The sequence below is a fragment of the Primulina huaijiensis genome, chromosome 8 (genome assembly GCF_012295235.1).
Source record: "Primulina huaijiensis isolate GDHJ02 chromosome 8, ASM1229523v2, whole genome shotgun sequence".
In the NCBI taxonomy this organism is placed as follows: domain Eukaryota; kingdom Viridiplantae; phylum Streptophyta; class Magnoliopsida; order Lamiales; family Gesneriaceae; genus Primulina; species Primulina huaijiensis.
Window position 1 is genome coordinate 14,104,948 of NC_133313.1, and position 27,216 is coordinate 14,132,163.

Sequence of the window (27,216 nt, forward strand, 5' to 3'; positions counted from 1 at the left end):
AGGGTATAGATTCAAGGTTCCAAGTGTTGTAAGTGGAATTCATTTCCTTGTGCTCACATGATAATATATGTATTGTGTTTCAATGGTTTTAAAGTGTTATTCCCTTCCATTTGATTCATGCTATGTATTAATACACCTTGTTGTATATTAGAGACATTCTTATGTCTCAATTATGTTAAAGGGAATACAAAAGAAAATAGAGTCTTCAAAGTGTTTGTTTTAATGCCAAAGAGAGAATTCAAATGTTTTATTGGATTGATAGATACATAGTCAGAGATTGCATGCAATTAGTTGATCAACGACCATAGGCTTATATCCCTCAGAGTTATCGATGTATATCGATGGGATATAGGTACAGAGACAGAGTTACTATATAGATATCAATCCAACAGAGAAAAGAGAAATACCATCGTTATTGTTATTCATTCTATGATATTCATGTTTCAGAGTTGATGGTATTTAATGTTTTCAAAGCCATGTTTTCAGAGTATGATATGTACATTGCTATGTAAGAGTTCCACTTGCTGAGTTTTATACTCATTTCAGTTATTTCATGTGATGCAGATAAGAGCGACGAGCCGGGATGTTGATTGAGACCGGAGTCATATGCATATAGAGATGGAAGAAGGAAGGATTATTTTGATAGCATTTTGGACATGATCATAAAAATGATATTTTGTTTTTTTGTTGTATCATTTGATCGATCATGTGTATACTTTTGACTATCTGGAAATGTATTTTAAAACCTTCTCTCCTTCAAGAAGAAGAAAAATATTTTTAAATTCCGCTGTTATTTTATGAATTCGGGTCAGAGGGTTACAATCACCACCGAAAACCCAACTGCTCTAGCCACTGCCTTGGTCGTCCGAACCGTCTAACTTAAAACCTGCCCCGTGAAATGGGGTGCCCAAGATGAAAACAAGGACGTGAGCGACAATCGTCCAATACGAGAATGTATGAGCATACAAATTGATATGATGCATGCAAAAATGCAATATGCTCGGATATCAAGGATCAAGTCAAGAATCTCATGCTCAGTCTAGAGGCGCCTGAGTGTGTAGTCTCTTATCTGCCCTAAGCATGTTTTAGCTCCCACACTCATCATCAAGATGTGGACTTACAATGTCCAGTCATCAAAGCACGCGGGTCCCATCAGGCACTGTATCTCGATGCCCCATCGTCCACAATACAGAATAGGGCTGAGCGGCCCCAAAAAACGAGGTATATCTCAAAAGATATCAGGCTCAAAATGATATGTCATGCATAATATACCAAAGCAGTAAAACATGTATAATGCAACATATAAATATGCAGCATATAAGTGTGTATATTACGCTTGGATATCTCAGTCAGTACATCATGTACCTCACTAAAACAATCTGACAGAAAGCTCTGAACCTAGATGATACTCACGGAAAATTTATGGTCCGCTTTCTGTAGGTGTCACTAATCCAGACGCAGGCTTAAAAATTACCCTGAGCCTGAAATCACAAATAAGACTGTTAGAAGGAGGCCAGGAGGGTGTCCTGGCGTAGCCCCTCCGACGCTCAAGTCAGAGACTGAGGATATATAGGGGGAGCAGCTAAGGGCGCTGCTGAAAACAATATAGTGAATGAATCAACTGAACACTCAAACCTGGTATTTATAAGAGAATACATGGGCCCTTGATGGGCTTGTCTTCCATTTGGGCAAGGGATGGGCCAGAGGTAGTGGGCCCATCCATGGGGTATCACCAGTCTCCAAGTGATACTCACGGAAAATTTATGGTCCGCTTTCTGCAGGTGTCACTAATCCAGACTCATGCTTAAAAATTACCCTGAGCCTGAAATCACAAATAAGACCGTTAGAAGGGGGCCAGGAAGGTGTCCTGGCGTAGCCCCTCCGACGCTCAAGTCAGAGACTGAGGATATATAGGGGGAGCAGCTAAGGGCGCTGCTGGAAACAATATAGTGAATGTATCAACTGAACACTCAAACCTGGTATTTATAGGAGAATACCTGGACCTTTGATGGGCTTGTCTTCCATTTGGGCAAGGGATGGGCTAGGGGTAGTGGGCCCATCCATGGAGTATCACTAGACAATACCAACAATATGAAATCACTATCAAATCAGATCATGAATTACCAACATGCTTCAAAGTTCATCCTAAAGGTTTTAGGATTATACCTGCGTCCGTCGTCAGCCCGCTGATGATGTCTCGATCCCAGTTCACCGACCTTCCCTCGAGTCGACACTAGCTCCGAAACTTCTCGATACCAAAGTGCCCTAGAAACTAGCTAGAAAATCTAAGGTATAAGGCTAGAAATCTCTCTGAAGGATGCGGTGTAGGAAAAAAAAGAATTCAGCTTCCATTTATAGGTTGCATCCGGACTATTTCAGAAAATCCGAATCAATATTATCTACCACACGTTAAATCTCATTCATCTAATTGGATTTCTCGAGATAACGTAATCTGAAGTAGATCGGGTTATCTATTTAAAATTCGGTGGATCCCAACAGCTTGATCCCGAATTATCAATTCCTTAATAATACTTAATTAACAACTCTTTAATTATCTTTTAAATTTTACTTCATTGAAAATAAGGATTCGGGTCATACAATGGTGAAGCATGCTGAACGAAATTTGGGGATTCTAGAGTCCTAGGGTTTTGGTTTGGCTTCCTAGGAGGGCGCGACCACCAGCTGCTGTAGGGGCACCTACAGGAGTTCTAAGAGGGTGGTCTTGTGGCCCTAGGTGAAAAGAAGTAGGCCTGGTATGGTGCTAGAAGGAGGGTCGCTCGGTTGGAGGCTCATAGGGTTAGGGCATATGTTTTTGTTGGAAAAAAAGGAAAGGGGCCGTGCGGGGTACTTTACAAGCGAGGGGCAGGACTCATGAGGGCTCGATGAGGCTAGAGGGGCTAGGAGTAAAGGGCATACGGCTAGGACACAACCTAGCCATGGCTGGGGGTTGTAGAGAGATCCATGCACGTCCTCGTGCATGGCTCGCTAGGGCTTGACTAAGTAGGTCTCATGGGCTCGGTCATGGTCCTAGGAAGGTGGAATAAGGGCTGGTTGGGTCGGCCAAGGGTTAGTAGCGAAGGAATTAGTGGATAGTCCAAGCTAGGGTTCGAATGGATGAAGGCAGAAAATTTCAGAACGTTCCTAGGCTGTTCTATGGGTTTCAATTGGCTTGGTTTGGGATGAAAAAGGGTTAGTTAGGTGTTAATAAGTCGTGTCTCGAGTTTGATTAAGTTTCGAGTCCATTCGGGTTAAAACCGGGGTGGACGTCTAAGTTTAAAAACGAATTGGGAAATTAGTCGAGAATCTTAAGTTACGTCTAAGGAATGTTTATGGATGTATTTTAAGGTGATATTTCAAGTTTGGAATGATTTGGGTTGTCATTTTAAGGTCTAAAGATATATTGGGAAAGTTGAAGTTCCAGGGGCAAAACGGTCATTTTATACCTGAAAAATGTTAGACGTTATGGCAGTGCCCCTGAATGCTGTAATACATGTTAAAACATTTATTTTATATGTTTATGAAATTTTATGATGAAACCTTAATGCTAAAAGACGTGTTGGATGCTTGGTTTAAAAGAAAAATGATTTATATATACATGAATTTTTATAAGTGATGGAAATATAAAAGGTTGAAGGAGACGAATTGATTTTAACTAATACGTTGATACGATTGTAACGTCCCGAAAATTTTAAGGTTCACGTGAACCATATGCATGCAAGTTATCACATTCTTATGTGTTCTAATTAAATTATTTTAATTTCATTTATTAAATGTGGTATGCATGTTTACATGTTTAAAATATGGTTTTCTACTAGAATGCATAAAAGTGTGTTTTAAAGGTTATTCGAGACGCGATCGGGGAACGTAGACCGGGTACCATATAAGGAAAAATAATTTTATTAAATCCTTATTTTGAATTATTTAAAATAAGGTTTATGCTATATGATATTTTTGAGAATAAGATGTTTTGAGGTGATTTTATACGTCGAGTCGTAATTTTTAACGGTATTCGATTTTCGACGAAAATATGAACTTTTTTGGAAACTCGGTTAATATTTTTGCAAACTTTCCTAAACAAAATATTTTAATTAGTATCTAATGGTCTTAATAGGCCTATTACACTATGTTAATGGGCCTAAGCTTGTATTATGAGTTTTAATTAAAATAACCCCAAACCTTCAAAACTCACGTCCCAACCCTCCCAAAACATACTAGGACTCTATTAGCAGCAAACCACACGCACGAACACACAATTTTGGAAGGAAAATCACGAAAATATTGAAGAAAAATCAGCAAGGTGCATCCCCCGTCTCTCCACCAACGTCCCTCGCATCGTCAAGCCGTTTGTCGTGCGTAATAAACGTAAAAGCACGCCTTAATCTTCTTTTTTCTCATCTATCACACTATATTGCGTATTTGAAACATGATTGCATGAAAAACATGATACACTTTAAATATTTTCGTTTTTATGGTTATTCATGCATAAAACTAGTGTTTTCATCTTGTAAAACCCTTGGGTATAACGCATAAAGGGGCTGCCATAGTAGGGCTATAGGAATGAATGAATTTTAATGTGTTTAAGGGTCCTTATATGCGTGTGTAAGGGCTGGACAAGGCGGAGAAGCATGTTGAGTGAAAATTGGAGATTTTGAGGGTTAGGGTTTCGGCTAGGGTTCGGTTGCTTCCTAAGTGTATGCGGCTGCTAGCTGCTGTTAGGGGCACGTCCAGGGGTCTTGAGAGTGCTGAACCATGGTCCTAGATAGGCTGCACGATGGATGGTTCGAAGGATAGGCATGAGCCGCGCCTATGGGAGTCATGCATGGCTTCCTAGGGCAAGGGTGAAGGGCTGGGCGCGTTAGGGCTATTAGGTTTGGTCCAGCAACATGTTATGGGTTCGATCTAGGTCCTAGTAGGGTCAATTAAGGTCTGGACATGGTGTTAAGGGGCTGGAGTCGAGGCAAGCTAGGAATCAAACCAATTAGGGCTAGGTGCAGAAAAATTCAGAATGTCCCTAGGCTTGATCGAGAGTCTTAATGGCTTGAATTGGGTTGTATATGGTTTATTTAGGTATTATTAAGCTATGGTTCAAGTTTGGCAAGTTTTGGTTAAGTTTCGAATTAATACGAGTCAAAACCGGGACATATGTCCAAGATTAAAAACGAATCGAAGAATTTATCGAAAAGCTAAAGTTTAAGCCTAAGGAATATTTATGGGAGTGTTTTAATGTAACGCCCCGAAAATTTGAAGGTACACGTAAACCACATACATGCAAGTTATTAAATTCCTTGTGTATTTCAATTAATTGCATAAATTCATTATGTTGTACATGTTGACATGTTTAAAATGTACTTTTCTGCATGAAAGCATTAAAATGTATTTTTAAAGGTTATTCGAGTTGCGATCGAGGAACGGAGACCGAGGGCTGAAAAATAGAAAATGTTTTTATTAAATAATTGTTTTTAATTATTTAAATTAAGGTTGATGTTTTTTCTGATTTTTGAAAATAAGGAGTTTTGAGGTGATTTTATACGCCGGGACGTAATTTTTATCGGTATACGATTTTCATCAAAAATACGAACGTTTTGACAACCCGACTATTAATTTCAGAAACTTTATTAAAAAAAATAATTTTTAAAAGCACTAATGGGCTTATTGGGCCTAACTAACTTAGTTAATAGGTCTAAGCTACCATTAGTATTTTATTTATTAATTAAAGTGCAAATCACCCCACAATTATATCACAAACTCACGCCTCCCCTGCCCCAAAGCATCACAATTATTTTCTCTCATCAATCTCACGGCAAACACAATAATTTGGCAAGGAAAAGCTTCGACTTCTTCAAGGAAATTCTCCCAAGGCTTTTCGTCGTCGTTATTCGATTCGTCAATGTTAATTCGTACGTTAATTACGCAAAAGCATGCCATATTCTTCTTTTTTCTCATCTATCACACCCTAGTATTTGTATGATCATGATTTGCATGGAAAAACAAGATGCACTCTTATTATTTTCGTGTTTGTGCATCAACATGAATTTGAAAGCTTGGTTTTGATCCAAAACATGAATTATTGTGTTCTTAAGGGGCTGCCATGATTAGGGAAGGATCAAGGGTGGTTTGGCATGAGTTTAAGGAGTACTAGAACACACACAACACGCTACACACGATCACGACACAAGCTGGAACCAAACACACGGTTTTGGTGATCTAAGGGCTCGGGTTCAAGTTTTTGTTGCATGGCTTGGTCTCGGCTGGGACCAGGGCTGGCTAGGGTCACGAACGGGTTAAGGAAGGAGTCCAAGACATTCTAGGACTCGAGGATCACGGCTGGGGAGGACTCCTCCCGTGAAGGGTCGAGAAGTATCACGCTGGTGCAGCACCGCGCGCAGGGAAAGGGCTCGGCCAGGAGCTTTGGGTTGAGCTAGGTCAAGTCCTTAGGGTCCTAAGAGGGTGCACAAGGGTTAGGGTCAGGGGCTGGCTCGTTGGTTAAGTGGCTAAGCAAGAAAACGTAGAGTCCTAGCTCAAGAGGGTTCTCGGCCATGGCATGTTCTGAGTTGTGGCTTCGGTTTTGGGGCTAGGGTTAGGTCCTAGAGGTGTTATGGATTCACGAGGGTCCAGGGGAGGGCTAGTTTGAAGTTGGCTCAGGCTGGCTCGGTGAAAAACATAGTTGGTTCAAGGGTTTTAGTTGTTGTTCGAAGATAGAGTTTCCTTGGTTTAAAATTCGAAACATAGCTCACGGGGGTCGAGTCGTGGTTCACGAGGGCTAAAATAATATAAAAAGTCTAAATTTTTAATTTGAGAATTTTATATTTAAGTTTGATTTAATTCGGGATTAAAATGCGTTAAAAATGAGTAATTAAGCAATAATTGAAAAGTCTAGAATTTAAACTAAATAAAAATGAAAGAAAATTAATGTAAGCTTAAATAATTATTTGAGATGGTCTAGAGTNCAATTGAAAAGTCTAGAATTTAAACTAAATAAAAATGAGAGAAAATTAATGTAAGCTTAAATAATTATTTGGGATGGTCTAGAGTCGACGGAATTAAGAAAATGTCAAAAATGTGGAATTTTACGTCTAGAGACAAAACGATAATTTTACACCCGAAAAATTGTAAATGTCATGGCAGTGTCCTGAATGATGTTTTATATGTTAAAATTTTTATTTTAAATATTTATGGATTTTTATGATTTAATATGGACATTTAAAAAATATGTTGCATGCTTGATTTAAAGGAAAAACTTTATATGCATGTTTAATTTTTATAAGTGATGAAAATACGAAATGTTGAAGGAAGTGAAGTAATTGTGACTAATACGAATATGTGATACGATGATATGTTAATACGTAGGCCAATGCTCAGTTGACGGGTGAGAGTGTCGCTGATGTCCCGGCCACCCAGTACTGTGGTTACATGTAGATGGATTCATCGCCCCAATACGAATACGAAAGTCATAATTAACGATCTGAATTCAACGAAAATGAATATGAATACGAGTATGATGAATATGAATATGTAGATATGAAAATGTTTACGAAAATATTTATGTTTAAAGTTTATGCATCTTCATGAAAATGTTATTTTTCGTAAAAGTATTTTCACTTTTGCATGTGTTTTGTATATGTAATACTTGTTATCAAGATTATGATGTTTTGAGACTTTAGACTCACTAGGTGTGATTGATGCAGGTGATATTGATAATAATATGGTTGATCTGACTGGACTGAAGGTGCACATAACCCGAGGACCAGCTCTTATCTTTCCGCACTTACGTTTATGATTTACGTCAAAGATTTTTACGACTTGATGGTTGATCTTGCTGGACTGAAGGTGCACACATATTATTATCAATATCACCTGAGGGACTTTAGAGTCATATTATTGATGTTGTGGAGGGACTTGATGGTTGATCTTGCTGGACTGAATGTGCACACAACCCGAGAACCAGCGCTAGTTTTTCCGCATTTTAAATTAAGTTTACGTTAAAGATTTTATGACTTTTATGTTGCTTTTGAGAGGCTTTTGAGAGGATGTTAGAGTTATGTTATTTTGAAACTTTGCTAAGTTTAGGTTTGATTAACGATTTACGATTTTATGTTTTGAATTGAGTTCTTTTTTGAAATTTTTAAATAATAATTGGATGAGTTATTTTAAATGGTGCAAAAGTATTTTTAAAATATATATGTATATATATTGTGATCGGCCGAAACTTTTATAAAAAAAAATCTAGTACTTTTTTCAAAAAAAAACGAGTAGTGGATGTTTCACCGACGATCGTATTTCCATCGATATGATAGGACAAGACTCAATTGACGGTTGAGAGTGTCGCTGATGTCCCCGTCGCTTGGTACCATGGTTATACGTAGATGGATCCATCGACTAACAGCTGATATGAAAGTCACAATTAACGATCAGAATTCAATAAAAAGAAAACGTATACGTATATGATGAAAAAAGATAAATGTATATGATGAAAGGAAAAATGTTTTAAGTTTATGCATAGTCATGAAAAGCTATTTTATTAAAAGTATTTTTGCTGATGCGTGCGCTTATATATGTATTACTTGTAATCATGGTTAAGGTTTGCTGAGTCAATAGACTCACTAGGTGTGATCGATGCAGATGAGCTTGATAATAATGGATGTCTTGATGGTTGAACTAGCTGGATTGAAGGTGCACACAACCCAATGACCGTCGCTAGTTTTCCGCAAATAAAATAAGCTTATGATTTATGATTACTTTAAAGATTTTACGACTTATGATGATTTTGAGAGGATGTTAATTTTAAGCAATAAAACATACCAAATAATATTTTTTCCCTCATTTATTTGGCTAGTTCATACTATTTCTAAAATTCACTACATATCCTTGTAAACTAGCTCCATAATATTGGCTCTGTTCTTCCAGACTTGACAAGATTATTTTTGGACGAAAGGATTTAATTTAAATCATTTGAGACTCGGATTTTTAGACTATGCTGAAGTCTATAACAATAGTTCATGCAGATTCTAATTTTTAATTTCAAATAACTCGATCCAAACACAATCTAAATAACTTGCAAACCAATCCAATGTGCATGTATATGTGTGAAAAGATGATCAAGAATTTGTTCATGAAATTGAAAAACAGCGTCGAACTAGGTCGTGTTTAAATCAAGTGACATGAATTTCGGAAATAAATTAGGAGGTACTTGTATCAAATTAAAACACACATTCATTACCACTTGATTATGCCGGTAAATATCCAAAACTATCAACGCCACCTTACCAAGATAAAAAGGAAGACGAAATATGAACGAAAATCCAAGTCCTAAACAGTAAAGTCTCACAAAGAAGAGTCATACCGCCATCTTTCCTCTTGTATGGATTGAAAAATTCTTGCAGCAGATTCAGAAGCAGACTTGGAATGGTGAGGAACGACCTTAATGACTTGTGCTGGAGGGTGTTCCGGCTGAGGATGGTGGGGGCTAGAGGCAGGGGCGGCATTGATGGTTGGAGTCGGTGACAGCGGAAAAAGCGGAAGCATGTGTTTTGATTTCATGCTGCCACTGCCTTGCAGTCGCTGGATTGGGAAGGTGGACGAGCTGCATTGCACTTCAATATCCTCGGATGCATCCGTGTTAGCATCATGTTGAATGGTTGAATTTGTTTCTCGGGTGGTTTGTTGATGGGCCATAGCAGGGACGTTGGTTTGCTCGACAGACAAGCCTGAAAATGCTGTACTCATGATTGGCATGCTGTAGGGGGGGAAGTAGCCTTGAGGAACGGGGGAAGGGAATGTTGGATGTTGAAGCGGGATTCCAAATGTGGGAGTGGAAAAACAACCAGTTCCTGGATTTGATCCCGAAGGGACATTATATCCTCCATAAACAGAGTAAACATAACCATTTCCAGGGTATGGCTTGTAAACAAGTCCTTCGGAAGGAGACATCAATGGGATCAACCACTGGTGCCCATGTGGTTGAGTTTGATTCAAAGCCCCCAATCCAGGGGGAGTATATTGACTACTAATGGATGTTGCTTGAGAGTTGCCGCTAGTTTGAGCAGCGGATATAGAGGGTATGCCCACGGAATGTTGGACCAGGAGTTTGTTCTTGTGGCTTGGCTTCACTGATTCACCTTTGGAAACATTTGGAAGTGCCACACCGGGGTCATCTAATTGGAGATTCTTCGAAGGTACGGGTTCTATAGGCTTTTCTGAAGAAGAAACGTCCTGGAGAAGATGACGTGATAAAGCCATACCTTTTTGAACCTGATACAAAATTAAGCAGAGTAGCATTATATAGAGAAACAGCAAATAAAGTATGAAATTTTGAGTTGCGTCTAAGAAAACCCCAAGACAGTTAAATGGCACACCCACCTTTATCAATCTATGCAACTCGAATACTTGACACGCAAAAGCTCGTTGTTGGCTGCAAATGATAAAAGATTACTCAAAAACTGAAAGGGATAGTCAATGAAGCTTAGCAGAAAATCAAAGATGGAATTAATGTGGTCATAGTCAAAATGCAACGAAAGAAAGAAAAAAACTTCGAAGAATACATCAAATCACTACAAGAATAATCTATTATTGGGGTTCAGATGCGACAGATCACTAAATCAAAACCACCACTTCTATCGGCAATGTGCCGAGGAATCCATCGTCAGATGAGGGCACCGGTCGCCCCAGCTCAAAAGGTAAAAATTAAAATTTTATGTGAAATTTCTAAGAATACAAATAGTTTCCTCCTCTGAAACCATTTTAGCCACCACCTTCGCCACTGTTCTTCAATCCTCCATTGACATGAAGGTCTGCATATGAATTTCAAATGTAATTTTGTTGTTCAGAGAAATAAGACCATAAACTTCAAATTCACCAATTACATGTTTATATAAATTTCATGTTAACTAGGATGAATTTCAGTTTCACCAATAACGGTGTCATTTGAAATTCATTTCATTTTGTATAACTAATGTATAGATAAGTAAGACGAATTTAAGATTTGATCTTTGTTGTTCACAATAAAATTACAATCGAAATCCATGAATTTCAAATCTATTTCCCCAAATGCTAACATAAGATTGAGTTTGGATTGAAAAATTTGGATTTGAGGAAGTAATAATGACTAAAAAAAGTTTGGATTTGAAACACATTATCAAATGGATTTGAATTTGAAATCTCTAGCTTTAAATCCATCCAAATGGAACCTAAGTGTTTTTTCAGAAAGGAAAAAATAAAAGCAGCAGACAAATTATGAGTCTTCAAAATATATCACACCCAATATCATAATGACTACAAGCAATTGAAATGCCAGAGAACCATGGTTCCAACTGATTGATCAAAAGTTTTAATAAATGCTCACATGACCATGGTCGAACACAACATCTCAATAATAATCAAGAAGTGAAACTTTCGGACAAATCAAAAGAATGGCAACAAATTTTCAGATGATATGGCAAGCATAAAACTTACTTTGTAATAGTTCTTCTTGCTTTCCAAAAGTGTCTCTGACCTATTATTCCCACTACATCGTCAGGTGTTATATCCGGTCCAAATATGGCATCAACCACCAATGTTTCAGACACACTTTCACTTCTGTCCAAGTTTCCCATTTGCAGTAATCGACAAGGCTCATCTTCTCTAGATTCTCCATCATTAGCAACATCATGTAAAATATTCTGATCTTCTGACCGAATGGCAATTGATGACATAGAACACTTGCTTTTAGTTGAGGCTGATGTACACTCCCTTGAAATAGCACTATGGATTCCACTGGCAGGTTGAGCTTCGGCAGGCTCTGGCAAGTTGATATGATTAGAATGACTATTTCCTGGTTCATGGCTCGAAGGATAAGTTTGCTTCAGCGGTTCCTCGGTCTGCTCAACTATTGATGAATTTGAGACAGCTTTAACAAATTGATTCTGACCAACAACAAACTGTTGTGGTAAGTGCCCAAATACACCATTCTTGGCTGCTTTCGAAAATTCCAATGAGTGATTGAAATAAGAGGGATTGAACGGAGTTGCTTTTTCTCTGTCATTTACTTGACTTGGCCTGGAATTTGTGAAAATGGGAACGGCAAAGTCATCTTCATCAAATTTTTTTCTCGGTTGTATTCGTGTTAAAGGAGAGCTCAAATCAGAATACTGGCTATATTGCTTCTCAAACATTAGTCTCGGAGGCTGATGGTGAGAGGAAAAAACACCCCTTTCATTTCCACCACCCTGGAAGCACGAGTTTTTTCAGAAATTAGATAAGCACTTTGCTGCCACAAACGAGATAAATTTCTAACCTCCTCCTTTCTCTCTCAAACTGAGTCGAATAAAAATAGAAAAGAAATAAAATTATATCACATTTTCAAGCTCAAAGCAACAGCACAGGTTGAACTTCCAATTATGTTTTAGCTTTGTTACATCAACCTTTGTTGCACCCCGAAAAACCGATGCCAAAAGAACGAAATGTATGCAGGCCGTGTTACAGTGGTCCAATAACAAAATCAAGAGATTCAGCCACCACAAATATTATAAACTCAACCTAGGCTTAAATCTAACAATAATTAAATATCAAAGTACTATAAAAGATAACGAATGTCAAAGAAAAAAAAGAAAAGGAAACCTAATATAATGATGCTGACAAAGTATGTTCATGTAATAAAAACATAAAAGTTTGAGGTAAAGGCTAAACATACAGAAAAACATAAAGTTTCATAAGAAAGAACACGAAAAAAACTAAAATTTCACAGATTACCTGGCTCGAATAAGGCACTGCAACATTCCGATTATGGGGCAGAACTGTGTGACTGAATTTCTGAGAAGGGATGCTGAGCTGCTCATAGAGCGCCATCTTGTTCCTTGGAGGTGCTCTTGGCCCTCCTTTCTCTGTATCATTCACGTGAAGCCTTGGAAACATAGGCCCCATTATTTTCCCTTCATCTTTACCTCTCTTCATCTTCACTACTTATTTTCCAATATCAACCTACTTTTTTCTATAACTTCGTCTTTAAATTTAAGCTCAAGAAAATTGAAAAGTTCATACTTGTTGATAATCTTCAACCATTCCTCACAAGTCATTATAAAATATGAAGTCCCACATATCAAGATCAGATCTTTTTCTGAACAAACTTTACCTTGAATCAAAGCACCCACTAAATAAAGAAGTAAATTAGAACAAACTGGTGATCATAAACAGAATTTATAACCAGAACTGAATTCCAAAACCGACCCATTTAAGAAAACATCAAATACTGCTTTTCTTGATAACTAAAACGAAAAACAAAGTTGGACCAACCTGCAATAAAGCAAAAATTCTCCACCAAAGTTGATTCCTATTCCTTTCCTAGGAAAATATCAAGGATATTTCTAAACAAAGCACGCACAAGGCACAATAGTTTTAAATATCAAGAAACCTGGGACAGAGTTTACCCATTCAAGAACCGAAATATGTGTAACCCAACAATAAAAGATGACACGCAGGTGAGTCAAAACGATTCGAAATTGGGAAAAATGAGGTTAGGAAGATTAGAACAGGAAAAAGTATGTGAATAGGGAAAACGCTAAAAACACTCCGGACTGTGGACCCAACGTTGTGATCGAACAGAACCTGCAACTTCATGAAGAGATAAATATCCATGATATTTATAACATATATACTATTTAGGACATCAAAAAGATAAAAAAAATCCTTGCTGGTTTAAAAGACTTGAGAAAGATTTAGGTCTATAAGCCTGATTTAACGATTTAGTTGAGAATTTATACTGCATTATAGACATGTTTGATTTAATTAAATATTTGATGATTTGCTGTTTCTTGCAACCTGGTGGTTCCACAAGAGTTGGGATTTTTGGTTCTTGTCCGCCATCTTTATCTTTGCATTTGATTTGAGACATTTTTAAGGAAAAATTGCAAATTTAGTCACATAACTTAATTTGTTTTGAGTTTTCGTCTGGTAATTTGTTTAACATTAGTTTTCATGGTTTTTTTCTGAAACCATTAAATATATATAATATCATTTATTTTATTAATCATATAACTCAAATTTAAATTCATCTTATATAAAAATGAAAAAAATAAATCAAAATGACCTACAACACTTCAAAATATAAAGAAAAATGTTTGTTGTATCACAATATTTTTGTTTATGTATATTTAATTTGTGTAATATAAGGTTTATTCTTGTCACATAAGTCACATATGAAAGTACCAGTATCAAATGAGAAATATCCGGTAGATATAATAGTTTCAGATAAAAAAAAACCAACACGAAAAAAATCCAAATTACTTTATAAAAATCAAAATTTGATAAATTAAAATACTAAAACAAAAACTAGGTAAATTTATATAACTAATAAAATTGTAATTGCCACCACAATTATTAGGCACCTTATGATATAAAATAATACAATTTGCACTAAAATAAAACAAGAAATTGCTTTATTTATTATATAATAACATTAGTCATTATCACTCATCACAGTCATACATACATTCAGTTTTGTTTAGACGGTTCTCTGCGATGAAATCTGCTCGATTTTCCTAAAATGGTATCACTGCAAATAGGAGGATTCCAGTAGCCCATACTACCGATCACCCACGGTTAATCATTGTATCTCATCTGCTCGTAAGTTCCAATCTCAACACCTCGGATCGATGTAATGACATGGTTATATCGTGGATTTTGAATTCTGTAAGTCGAGAATAACGGATTGCTTGATGTATATGACCACTGCTCGAGAGATTTGGGGCAAGAACGGAACTGTTTGTTCTCATTGTGGATACACAAACGCTATGCTACAAGTTGCGTGGTTATCCACCTGGACATTCTAAATGTAATCATAAGCAGAATCAAGGTCAAGGAAGAGCGCGAATCAGGTATCGGGATCAAATAGTGTGATGGGTAAACGAGTAGGCAATTTATATGTCTTCATCAATTCAAATGTTCATGCTACTGTCTGTAATGTTTTTCTCAACAAAACTACGCTTTGGCGTTCTAGATTAGAGCGACTTTCTGTAATAGGTACTGAGTTGCATTTCAATCCTGTAGATGACGATGTAACCAGGGGCGTAGCCAAGATTTTAAAATAGGGTGGGCTGGATATTGAAAATGTAAATATTATTTAATATATTTTTAAATTTTTTTTGTTATATTTTGTATAATATGAACTAGATAAATTTTAAAAATCATTTTAAGAACTTAATATATCAAGATACATGATAAATATCATTTATAATAATGAACTTTTAAAATAAATTCATAGTAAAATAAATAAAAAATTTGATTGTACATATGACATTATTCATTCAAATAATTTAGTTATACAATTTTGTACTCTAATAATTATCACTTAATTTGATTATTATTTAGTATTTATATATTTTCAGTATATTTATGTAAATACATATTTATAACCATAACAACACAAATATATATATAAAGTGTAGAATTAAAATGAGTAAATATATAAATTAAGATAACCCCATAGATATAGAATAATCTCAAATACTAGATTATTTAAAACTCATAGATATCCATGTATAAAAATTTTGATCAGTAACTAAAATTCCTAAAATATATAACTATATATACACATTAATCCCGAGACTAGGCTGGGCTAAAGCCCATCCTAGCCCCTAATGAAGCTAGGCCCCTGGATGTAACACAATGTTCAATATGTCATCTTTCCAAACAAAAGCGATTACCCTTTATATCAAATAATAATATTTGTGACAATACTTTTGATCTTATTCACATTGATATTTGGGGTCTGTTTATTCCATTTACAGTTGAAGGGTTCAAATATTTTTGTCCTATAGTTGATGATCATATTAGATTTACTTGGATATATATGTTGCGATCAAAATCTGATGTGTCTAATGTCTTTCCAGCTTTTTATTCCTTAGCCTATACCCAATTTGGTAAGAACATCTAAGCGGTTCGGAGTGATGATGCGCCAGAATTTAACTTCACCAAATTCTTCCTGGACAAAGACATTGTTCATTATCATTATTCTCTTGAACATCCATAACAAAACTCTGTTGTGGAAATAAAATATTAAGAAATTCTCAAATTTTCGCATGCTTTTTTTCAATATGGCACCCCATTGATTTATTGGAATGAGTGTGTTACCACAATTGTGTATCTCATTAACCGGACTCTTCCTCCGCTTTTGTCCAATAGAACGCCTTTTGAACTATTATATCACAAGCACCCAAAGTATTCACATTTAAAGAATTTTCAATTCTTTTGCTATTTGTCTACTCTCATCTCTTCGCGTTCAAAGTTCTCCCCTAGAGCCACCAAGTCCATGTTCCTTGGGTATCCACCAAGGTATAAGGGATACGAGTTGCTAAATCTTGACACAAATGAGGTGAACATTTCTCCGGATGTCCCTTCTCATGAATCTATCTTCCCGTTTCTTGAAAAGATTTCTCAAACTAAGGATAGTCTTGAGCTATCCTCTGAAAGTGTGTTGTTTTCATGTTATCTCCCAACCAATCTTGTCAGTGACTCTTCCCGTATCAATGCTCCTAGTCCGACTCGTTCCCAGTGCATCTCTTCCAGGCCGGTTCATCTTCGTGATTATCAGTGCTATGTTGTTGATCACCGTCCTAAATCCTTGACTGACCATCCATTATCTTCAATTCTTGAAACCCACAAACTGCACCTTCTTTTCGAGCTTTTTTGTTCAATGTATCTTCCATTGTTGAACCTTAAAGTTTCTTTCGGGCTGTTGTGTTGCACGAATGGAGGCAGGCCATGACTGAAGAGCTTCGAGCCTTAGAAAACAATGGTACATGGTCTCTTGTATCTTTGTCACCTGGTAAAACTGTGGTTGTCGTTGGGTTTATAAAGCTAAATTTTTAGCTGATGGCACCTTGCAATGTTAGAAAGCTAGGCTTGTTGCTAAGGGATATACACAACAAACGGGTATCGATTATCTTGAAACTTTTTCCCTTGTTGCTAAGATTGTGTCCATTGGAATCCTATTAGCTCTTGCAGCGGCTCGCGGTTGGTTTTTGTTTCAACTTGATGTGAACATGGTTTTCCTTCATGGGGACTTGTCCGAAGAAGCTTATATGTCTCTGACTCCAGGGTATCGCAGAAAGGGAGAGTCCTTGCCTAAAAATACTGTGTGCAGGCTACATAAATAACTCCACGGACTCAAACAAGCATCTCGCCAATGGTTTGCAAAATTCTCTTCTACCTTGATAAATCTTTGTTTTATGGAGTCACATTCTGATAACTCATTGTTTATTCGCACTCATGGAGATATTTTCTTGGCTTTGTTGGTGTATGTTGATGGTACTGTTGAACCTACAAACAATGAGAAAGAAGCAACAAATTTTAAGGTTCTTATTAAGAACAAGTTTTGCTTGATAGACTTGGGAGAATTAAAATATTTTTGCGGGATCGAAGTTGCACATTCGAAGATATGTATTTCTATTTGCTAAAGACACTATGCTTTACAATTGGTTAATGAAGCAGGATTCCTTGGATGCAAACCAAGGACCACTCCTATGGATGTTAACATGAAAATAAGTCACGAGGATGGGGAATTGCTTCCTGATTCATCATCCTGCAGAAGATTGATTGGGACGTTGTTGTACCTCACGATTACACGACCCTTTTTCACTTGTGCAAAATAAACTAAGCCAATATGTGTCTAAGCCTTGAGTGCCACAAGTGGATGCTACGATCAATGTGATGAAATATATTAAGGGAACAACTGGCCAATGCATGTTTTACAGTTCAGATTCGAATCTCAAGCTTAGTTTCTTTTCTGATGCTAATTGGGGGGCGTGTCTAGACACACAGAAGTCTTCAACAGGTTTTTATGTGTTTCTTGAAAAATCTATGGTATCTTGGCGATCGAAGAAACAACAAGCCTTTGAGAGGTCATCAGCTGTACCTGAGTATAGGTCCATGGTTGCAGCTATGTGAGGTCTTATGGGTGATATCTCTTCTTAAAGATCTTGGAGTTCACCGTCAAGAACCGTTAGCTTTTTTGTGATATTCAAGCCGCAATACACATTGCATCTAATCCCGTCTTCCATGAATGGACCAAACATATTGAGATTGATTGTCATGTTGTGCGAGAGAAGTTCAATCTGGAATCATTAAACTCATGCATGCTTCCTCGACCCTACAACTTACTTTCTTGTTTTCTAATGCGTTGCTGTCAGCTCAATTCCGAGGTCTCTCGTCCAAGATGGGAGTGCACAACATTCACTCCTTATCTATCTTGAGGGGGAGTTTTATGAACAAATATAGTTATACGTAGTCGGTTGCCTAGTCAGATGATTAGTTGGTAGACTTGATTACAATTGTATTAGCATATTATATAAGGGCAAAAACTTGTATGCAAATTCATTCATTGAGTTTTGTACAGACGGTTCTCTCATTTTTTTGTGCAATGAAATTCTCTCATTTTTCCTAAAATCAAGAAATATTGGTTTTGATTTCAATTCATCGTGGTGGGGTGCAAGGGTTTTGCAAGTGTTTGGACCATAAATAAGATTTAAGCGTATAAATTATAAACAGAAACCCTTTATCTCGAGACAATTGTATACAGATACCTACCCACGCAAGAATACAGGAAGGACACACGGTGAGCGAGAATTCCGGAGATTCGAAGCTTTTACAGTGAAGAAATGGTGAACTACATGTCGATGATCAGCACGGAGCTTGAGAATCTTACTGACCTCCTGCCTCAGGACGGTTGCAATGATGCTAACTTCTCCTGCAACTTCAAGGTATCTCCGTTTTTTTTGTATTTTCCCTCGATTTTGTTGACTAAATCGGAGGTTATTTATGAATTGTGATCGTATTTGAACTCGTATGTCCAATACGTTGCAATATATTGTTAGTTTTGTCACTTTAATTTCGATTATTATTTGTGTTTAGGTTAATTCGTTGATTTGCTTTCCTCTCTGTGTTTGTGTTGCTCTATGTCTGTTTAGTTTAGTTCTCACTTTCATTTACTGTTTAATAAGCCATTTTGAACTGTAGTTTTCATGCTCAACTCATTTGTAATTTATTTCTGCTAATATAGTGTTGTCAGAATTTTCCCCTATATTTACACAAAATGCATTCTTGGAGAGTTTTCTGAAGGTTTTATTCCAATTTTGTTGCACTGATTTTAAAATAGCTAGAACCCAGACAAATGCTGATAGTAGACGTAAATATTTATACATGATCATGTAAGGGCATGTAATATTATGCTGCTGCTGGGATTTTTGTATGGTTAGTATTATCTGGATTTATATCAATGTAATCGCGTCCTGGTCTTTTCGGAATAGTATGTCTTGTTTCCTGCTGTGTATTTTACAGCTGGTAACTTTTAATGTGGTGGGCTGCAAAGCTAAATGATATCCGTTGCTCTTCATGTAAATGTCACTCGTAATTGTTTCATATTAAGTTCTCTTTCAAGTTGTTAGATTTATTGTGGGGATCATCATCCGAGCCTTTCTTTTGATTGATATAAGTTGTTAATTGATTTGGGTACATGTAATTGGCATTTGTTTTTTCCGATGTTTTAGCGTAAAAGAATTATTATCACTTTGAAAATCTTTTATTCTCATCTTGTTTTGGCATAAAGTGTGTTACAACTGATTTACGGTCTGGAACATGGCAGTTCATGAATATCACAGGAAATGTCTATCCAAGTGGGATTCAGATCTGATAATGATTTTTTAAGTTACCTTGACCAATTAAACCTTGTTTTGAATATACTTGAAGTAAAATTGATAATTATTTTCGTTCTTTCAAAAAATCATTCCTCACACTGTGTGTACTTTTCATCTACGTGTTTCTGAAATGTGGGAACTATGGAGAAGTGACACAGAAAGAGACGTGTATTAGCTTGAATGAGATAGTTTCTTCTACAAAAGGCAAGGGTGAATCGCATCTTGCCCAGAAGGTAAACTCTCTCTCTCTCTCTCTCTCTCTCTCATGTATCTGATGATTGATGTTATCACTTGAACTCTGCATACTCGGGTTTTATTTATTATCTTATGCCTATGAACATAAATGCACCCACATTCTAGGAAGGCTTTGTCCGAATTGAAAAGAATAATATTTGGCAACATATATTTTTGTTTTCTTGAATACCTGTTACACTAATTGATTTGGGTTTGGCGAGGATAATTTGTCATTTCATAGTAATTTCTTATTATCTTTTTTCAACTTCCGGTGCAAGTTTTGTTCTAGGGAAGGAACTGTGACTATGATCAGTGGCCGGGGTCATCCTCTTACTCAGGCAGATGTTGAGAATGGAAAATATGGTCCTCTGATGTTATTTGACTGCAGGGGTTATGGGCCTCTGTGCTTTTAGTACTTGGTGGAAAGTTGAATCAGTACGTCCAATTATTCTTTTTCTGGTTTTTTTTTCCTCATGCGTCTTCAAAACTTGCTTGATGATTTGTAGATGATTAATTTCTTATTTACAAAACTCGATGCTCTGCATATATTGATATGCTTCCACAAGTTTACATCTACATCCACGAGTATGATTGAACTACCAGGAAGAAGGAAATAACAATATGTTTTTGTGTCACAAAGGTTGAGAAAATTTCGTCCTGCTGAGAAAGGAGTTTAGGTAATGATAATTCAGGACATCCTATGGCGATGTCAGTTTTTATTTGCTTTTTGCCCTTAATTATGACAGCTTATTATAAAAAGATCCTATAAATTTTATCTCGTTGTTCGTCTGCTACTTGGAGAAAGGAAACCATCAATATCTATGTTGAGGTATCGATGGTTGTACTCAGATGCTTTTTGGCTTGGCTGATTAAATAGATTAACCCGAAAAGAAAACATTACATTACAAGGTTCACCAATAAATACAATAGAATATGTAAGTTTGCACTTCAGTAAGTTGCAAATTCCGTCGCTTTCCTTCTTGTAAGGGGCACAACCATCAAATGGAGGAGTAGAACAAATCATTCAAGTTTTACCTCCCAACTACCTTGTGAAAAATTAAGTTGGCCATCCTTAGTAAAACTTTAAGCTCTCCACGCGACTTGTCGATTAATTTTAATAGTCAATATTGTGCATTCTGCTATTTTTCACGAAATGTAATCTCTCTTTCACAACATTTTTTATTGATTCTCCCTACAGTGAATATTGCACGACGGTTAGAGATCATGACAGGGCATTCTCCCTTGTTATCGTTTATATTATTTGCTCTTTCTGTTTCCCCATAGATCGAAGGAACCTTGTTTACAGAGTTTGTTGAATAAGATGACAAGGGAGAATGCCCTGTCATGATCTCTAACCGTCGTATAATATTCACTGTAGTTAAGTAACTCAAACGATCTCTTCCTGAACTGTTCTAGGAAATAAGTTGGACGTCGGCATCTAACTGCTGCTAAACTTGTACGTAAAAGGATGATATAATTTGTATGATTGACGCTTATCGTTTTTCTGCACTTCAATTTTATGCTACACTTAGCTTTGTTGTTTGCCTTATTGAGTGGCCTTAAAAGTGTATAAAACGTGAAATAGGTTTAGATGATAAAAATTTATGTAAAACTGTCTCATAAGAAAACTACTCAGTTAGTTAGATATATATTTCTGGTCGATATCTTGGTTTAGAGCCTAAGGAAATTGATTATTGTAGTCTATTTCAAAGTCCTAATTTTAAAAATGATCTTCTTTATTACATAATTTGCATTATGTCTTATATAATTTAAAAATCCTAAAATACCCTTTTTTTATGACCACACATGTTCCATTTTCTTGATTCATTTATTTAAGTATCTATTTTTTTAAAGAATTGATTTAACATTTGTTCTGTTTTATTTAATTTATAAGATATTAATTTTTTTAATACTATTTACTTATATCAATAAACATATTTTAATAAAATTATGAATTGTTAGTTTGAATTAGTGCATACGAAAACACCAAAGTTATAATATTTTAATTACGATTGTTGCTCATGAAAATAATCAAGTCAAATATTAAAAAAAATTAAAATCAAAATTACAGTAATCAATTTTAAGCAATATATTCTAATGATTTGACATAAACAAAATTAGTAACAAACTGATTTTGTCATAACTCACATACCTACACACACAGTAATATCAATATAAAATCAATTTTTTTTAAGTAAAAGTTAAGTGGAAAAAAAGAAATTCATACTTGCTTAAAGAAATAGGATTGATGTATTTCACGGTCACCTCTATACGCATGAAATTAATGAGATAATAAAATAAAGAGTTTGAGATTATTAAATTGATATTGAATATGATTTAAAAGATAAGGGATATCTTTGTAATAGCAATTGTGTAAAGTCTATTTAGGTAAATCTCTAATCTATAAGATTTGAGAGACTGTGAACGATGAGGTTAGATAACAATTACTTTTACCCCGAACGCACGCTCACTCTATTCGAAAACTACTACTACAAAAATATTTTTAATTGTAAATATATAAATTGTTGAAAAATTATTTAAAAATGTGAAAAATATTTGTGTTGAAAATGTGAATGTTGAATGTTGAAAATTAGGTAAAATTAGGTGTTGAATATTGAAAATTAGTGTGTGATGATGTAGGTAATGATGTATTTTATTTTTGGATTATTTGTAAAAATTTTCTATAAATAGATCTCTCATTTGTGAAGAAAATCACAATTGAGTTGAGAGAAAAATATTATAAAGTGTGTAGTGTGATAATTTTGAGAGTTTGAGATTTTTACTTTTTACCGTAAATTTTTACTTTTTCACAACACGTTATCAGCACGAAGCTCTAAAAGTCCTCCATATTTTTCCAAGCTCCGAACAGAAGAAAAAGGTAACAAAAGTAATAATATTTATTTTACTGTTATTTATTTATTGTTTATATATGTAATATATAATATAATGTTATTGTTAGAAATAATAAAAATAATTTTTTCAAAAACTTGTTATAAATCCTGGGAGGATGTTAAGACGACATCCCACACTCCCGGTAAGGGATACGACAAGTATAAAAGCCTATAAGGTTTTTTAAACAAAATAACTTATGACACCTAATTATAATAATGTGATATGATATACATAATTATTTAAATATGACTAATATTATATACACCATATTATTACCATAAAATTATACAAATACATACATTTATTTTCTTATACACCAACGGTAATAAACGGTAACAAAACGGCTAGTTTTTGCTCTATAAATACAATCTCACAAATACATTCAATCACTCCAACTTTCTCTTCTTCTCTAAAAATTATTCTTCATCAAATTTTCGAAGAAAAAAAGAAGATGGCTTTCACGAGGTTATTTTTAATTATTTTGGTTATCATACTCACCAGTCTTGTATTTATCGGAGAATATCCTCCTCGTGTGTTTTCTTTATTTTTACGAATACTTGTACTTGTTGTTTATCCATTACTTTGTATTGCAATATTCATTAACTAATAAAATGCATCGTAATTTTTAGTACCACCATGGCAAACTTGGCAAAGCTCGAATTCATCGCTCTTGATATTACTGGGAAAAACTATATGCCATGGACTCTTGATGTAGAAATGCATCTTGAGTCATTGGGTCTAAGCGAGACCATTAAAGAAAATGGTATATCTTCATCACAAGAAAAAGCAAAAGCTATAATATTTTTACGACGACACCTTGATGAAGGTTTAAAATGTGAATATCTCATCGAAAAAGATCCCATGGCTCTGTGGAAAGGATTAAAAGAGAGATTTGAACATATAAGGGAAGTTATACTTCCGACCGCCCGTGATGAATGGAATATGTTAAGATTCCAAGACTTTAAAAAAGTCAGTGATTACAATTCAGCGATGTATAGAATAATCTCGCAGTTAAAATTTTGTGGACATGAGGTTACAGAATCGGAAATGCTTGAAAAAACATTTTCCACGTTTCACGCATCAAATATAACACTACAGCAACAATATAGAGTGCGTGGATTTGCGAGATATTCTGAACTCATCGCCTGTCTTCTTGTGGCGGAAAAGAACAACGAGCTATTAATGAGAAATCATCAGTCCCGACCCACTGGATCAACAGCATTTCCAGAAGTAAATGCTGTAAGTAAAAATGAATTTAAACCTGGAAACCAAAATCAAATTCAAAGACAAGGTTTTGGTCGAGGTCGAGGTCGAGGTCGAGGTCGTGGACGTGGACGTGGACGAGGAAGTGGTCGTGGTCGTGGACGCGGCCGTGGTTTTGAAAATAATCGAGATAGTTATTTCTATAACTCATCTCAAAATAACGTCCCAAACCATCCACAGAAAAGGCATCAAGAAAACATGAGTGTTAATGAAAATCACTCGAAAAGATTTGAAAGTTCTTGTTTCAGATGCGGTACTCCAGGACATTGGTCTCGTATTTGTCGAGCCCCTGAGCATCTTTGCAAACTTTATAAAGAATCGATAAAGGGGAAAGAAAAGGAGACCAACTTCACTGAGCGAAGTGACCGTTTGAGTGATTCAACTCATTTTGATGCTGCTGATTTTATGAATGATTTCTCTGGAAATGATCAATATGTTGGTGGGATAGAAATGAACAATATTGATGCTGCAGATTTTCTCAATGATTTCTCTGAAAATGAACAATATAGTGGTAGAATATAAATGTACAATAATTTATTTTTCATGTATTTATATGATAATGTTTTATTGTACAATTATGATATGTGTTATATTTAAATATGTATTGTCATTAATTTTTTTTCATTGCATATTTTTTGAAGTTCAAATATGGAAAATGCTATGAGCAAAGCTGAAGTTTGCATACCCGATAGTGGTACAACGCACACTATCCTCCGAGATAAAAGATATTTCTTGGAACTAAAACCAACAAAAACAACGGTGAATACAATATCAGGTCCTGTAGACTTGATTAAAGGATGTGGTAAAGCACAATTTTTGTTACCTAATGGTACAAAATTTTTGATCAATGATGCTTTATATTCACCACAATCGAAAAGAAATTTGTTGAGTTTTAATGATATATATTCCCATGGGTATGATACTCAAACAATGAATGAAGGGAATGAGAAATATATGTGTCTTACCACATATAAATCAGGAAAGAAATATGTGATTGAAAAACTACCAATGCTCCCTACTGGATTGCATTATACACATATACGTCCCATTGAATCAAACATGGTAATTGATAATTCTTCAATATTAACCAATTGGCATGATCGATTAGGACATCCTGGTTCAACAATGATGCGAAGAATTATAGAAAATACACATGGTCATCCATTGAAAGACCAGAAGATCTTTCAGAATAATAAGTTTCAATGTAAAGCATGTTCTCTTGGAAAACTTATTATAAGACCATCACCAGCCAAAATCCAAACTGAATCACCAATGTTTCTTGAACGTATTCAGGGTGATATTTGTGGACCAATCCATCCACCATGTGGACCATTCAGATACTTTATGGTATTGATTGATGCCTCCAGCAGATGGTCACATGTATGTTTATTGTCAACTCGAAATGTTGCATTTGCAAGATTACTTGCTCAAATAATAAAATTGAGGAATCAATTTCCCGATTATACAATCAAGAAAATTAGACTTGATAATGCTGGTGAATTTACTTCCCAGACTTTCAATGATTATTGTATGTCTATGGGAATCATTGTTGAGCATCCTGTTGCTCATGTACATACTCAAAATGGATTGGCTGAATCATTGATTAAACGTCTGCAAATGATTGCTAGACCAATGATTATGAAAACAAAGCTCCCTATTTCTATATGGGGACATGCAATTTTACATGCTGCTTCATTAATTCGCATCAGACCAAGTGCATATCATAAATACTCCCCATTGCAGCTTGCATTTGGTAAAGAACCAGACATTTCTCATCTGAGAATTTTTGGATGTATGGTGTATGTGCCTATTGCACCACCTCAACGAAAGAAAATGGGACCTCAAAGAAAGATTGGAATTTATATTGGTTATGATAGTCCATCGATCATTCGATATCTTGAACCACAGACAGGCGACGTGTTCACAGCACGTTTTGCTGATTGTCATTTTAATGAGGAAATCTTCCCAATGTTAGGGGGAGAACAGAAACATACCGAAAAAGAAATTACATGGTATGTATCATCATTGTTACATCTGGATCCAAGAACAAAACAATGTGAAAAAGATGTACAGCAAATTGTGCACTTGCAAAGAATAGCAAATCAAATACCAGATGCATTTGCAGACACAAAAGGGGTAACTAAATCATATATACATGCTGCAAATGCCCCTGCTCGAATTGAAATTCCGAAGAAACAAATTGAAGATAGTCATGATGTCATTAAACGCCTGAAGCGTGGAAGGCCAGTTGGTTCCAAGGATAAAAATCCTCGAAAAAGAAAATTCATAGAGAAACACAATGATCACAAAATAGAGAATGATGTTCCTGAAGAAACACATAATGATCACAAAATAGAGAATGATGTTCCTGAAGAAACACATGATGATGAAAATGTTTTGTCAGAACCACAAACTGACGAGAATCATGAAATCTCTATCAATTATATTAATACTGGAAAAATATGGAACCGAAAAGATATAGAAGAAATTGATGATATATTTTCTTATAATGTGGCAATCGACATCATAAATGATAATGAAGATCATGAACCAAAATCTTTTGGTGAATGTAAAAATCGGCAGGATTGGATAAAATGGAAAGATGCCATCCAGGTTGAATTGGATTCGCTAAATAAACGTAATGTTTTTGGACCTATAGTCCTTACACCTGAAGGTGTAAAACCTGTTGGATACAAATGGGTTTTTATTCGAAAGCGAAATGAGAAAAATGAAATAGTAAGATATAAAGCTCGACTTGTTGCACAAGGTTTTTCTCAAAGGCCTGGAATTGATTATGAAGAAACGTATTCTCCTGTGATGGATGCAATTACGTTTCGGTATTTGATTAGCTTGGCAGTATCTGAAAATTTAGAAATGCGTCTTATGGATGTTGTTACAGCCTACTTATATGGATCACTTGATAGTAATATATATATGAAAATCCCTGAAGGATTTAAGATGCCTGAAGCACAAAGTTCAAAACCCAAAGAATGTTATTCTGTGAAATTACTAAGACCATTATATGGGTTGAAGCAATCCGGCAGAATGTGGTATAATAGGCTAAGTGATCACTTGATGAAAAAGGGATATGTAAATAATTCAATATGCCCTTGTGTTTTCATTAAGAAAACAACATCCGGATGCGTAATTATTGCTGTATATGTTGATG

General features: G+C 35.6%; 1 protein-coding gene and 2 long non-coding RNA genes across 5 annotated transcripts; 1 reads left to right on the forward strand and 2 right to left on the reverse strand.

Annotated features, from left to right (window-relative positions):
• Positions 1 to 832: 832 nt before the first annotated feature.
• Positions 833 to 2,319, reverse strand: LOC140983654 (uncharacterized). The gene is made up of 3 exons (XR_012176461.1): positions 2,167 to 2,319; positions 1,366 to 1,398; positions 833 to 886 (listed from the first exon to the last, which is right to left on the reverse strand). It is a non-coding gene; the product is annotated as an uncharacterized lncRNA (long non-coding RNA).
• A 6,773-nt stretch (positions 2,320 to 9,092) lies between these two features.
• LOC140982706 (protein HEADING DATE 3B-like) lies at positions 9,093 to 13,604 on the reverse strand. Of its 2 annotated transcripts, XM_073449365.1 has the most exons (5): positions 13,264 to 13,604; positions 12,724 to 13,120; positions 11,449 to 12,200; positions 10,357 to 10,408; positions 9,093 to 10,248 (listed from the first exon to the last, which is right to left on the reverse strand). In XM_073449365.1, exons 2-5 carry the CDS (start codon positions 12,922 to 12,924, stop codon positions 9,322 to 9,324), a joined length of 1,932 nt encoding a protein of 643 aa, XP_073305466.1. In that variant the 5' UTR covers positions 12,925 to 13,120; positions 13,264 to 13,604; the 3' UTR covers positions 9,093 to 9,321. The 2 variants fall into 2 exon arrangements, with proteins under 2 accessions (XP_073305466.1, XP_073305465.1); XM_073449364.1 differs by having other exon boundaries at positions 12,724 to 13,604.
• Positions 13,605 to 14,472: 868 nt separating this feature from the next.
• Positions 14,473 to 21,076, forward strand: LOC140983312 (uncharacterized). 2 transcript variants are annotated; one of them, XR_012176408.1, is made up of 3 exons: positions 14,473 to 14,843; positions 15,858 to 19,891; positions 20,182 to 21,076. It is a non-coding gene; the product is annotated as an uncharacterized lncRNA (long non-coding RNA). The 2 variants fall into 2 exon arrangements; XR_012176409.1 differs by having other exon boundaries at positions 15,873 to 19,891.
• Positions 21,077 to 27,216: the final 6,140 nt, after the last annotated feature.

What these genes read in the sequence shown, in the direction of transcription:
- LOC140982706 (XM_073449365.1), bottom strand. Translation starts at nt 12,924, where the DNA reads ATGAAGAGAGGTAAAGATGAAGGGAAAATAATGGGGCCTATGTTTCCA. An exon ending in CAGTGCCTTATTCGAGCCAG is followed by an intron (nt 12,201 to 12,723) that starts GTAATCTGTGAA and finishes TCGTGCTTCCAG; the next exon opens with GGTGGTGGAAATGAAAGGGG. An exon ending in AGTTGCATAGATTGATAAAG is followed by an intron (nt 10,249 to 10,356) that starts GTGGGTGTGCCA and finishes ATTTTGTATCAG; the next exon opens with GTTCAAAAAGGTATGGCTTT.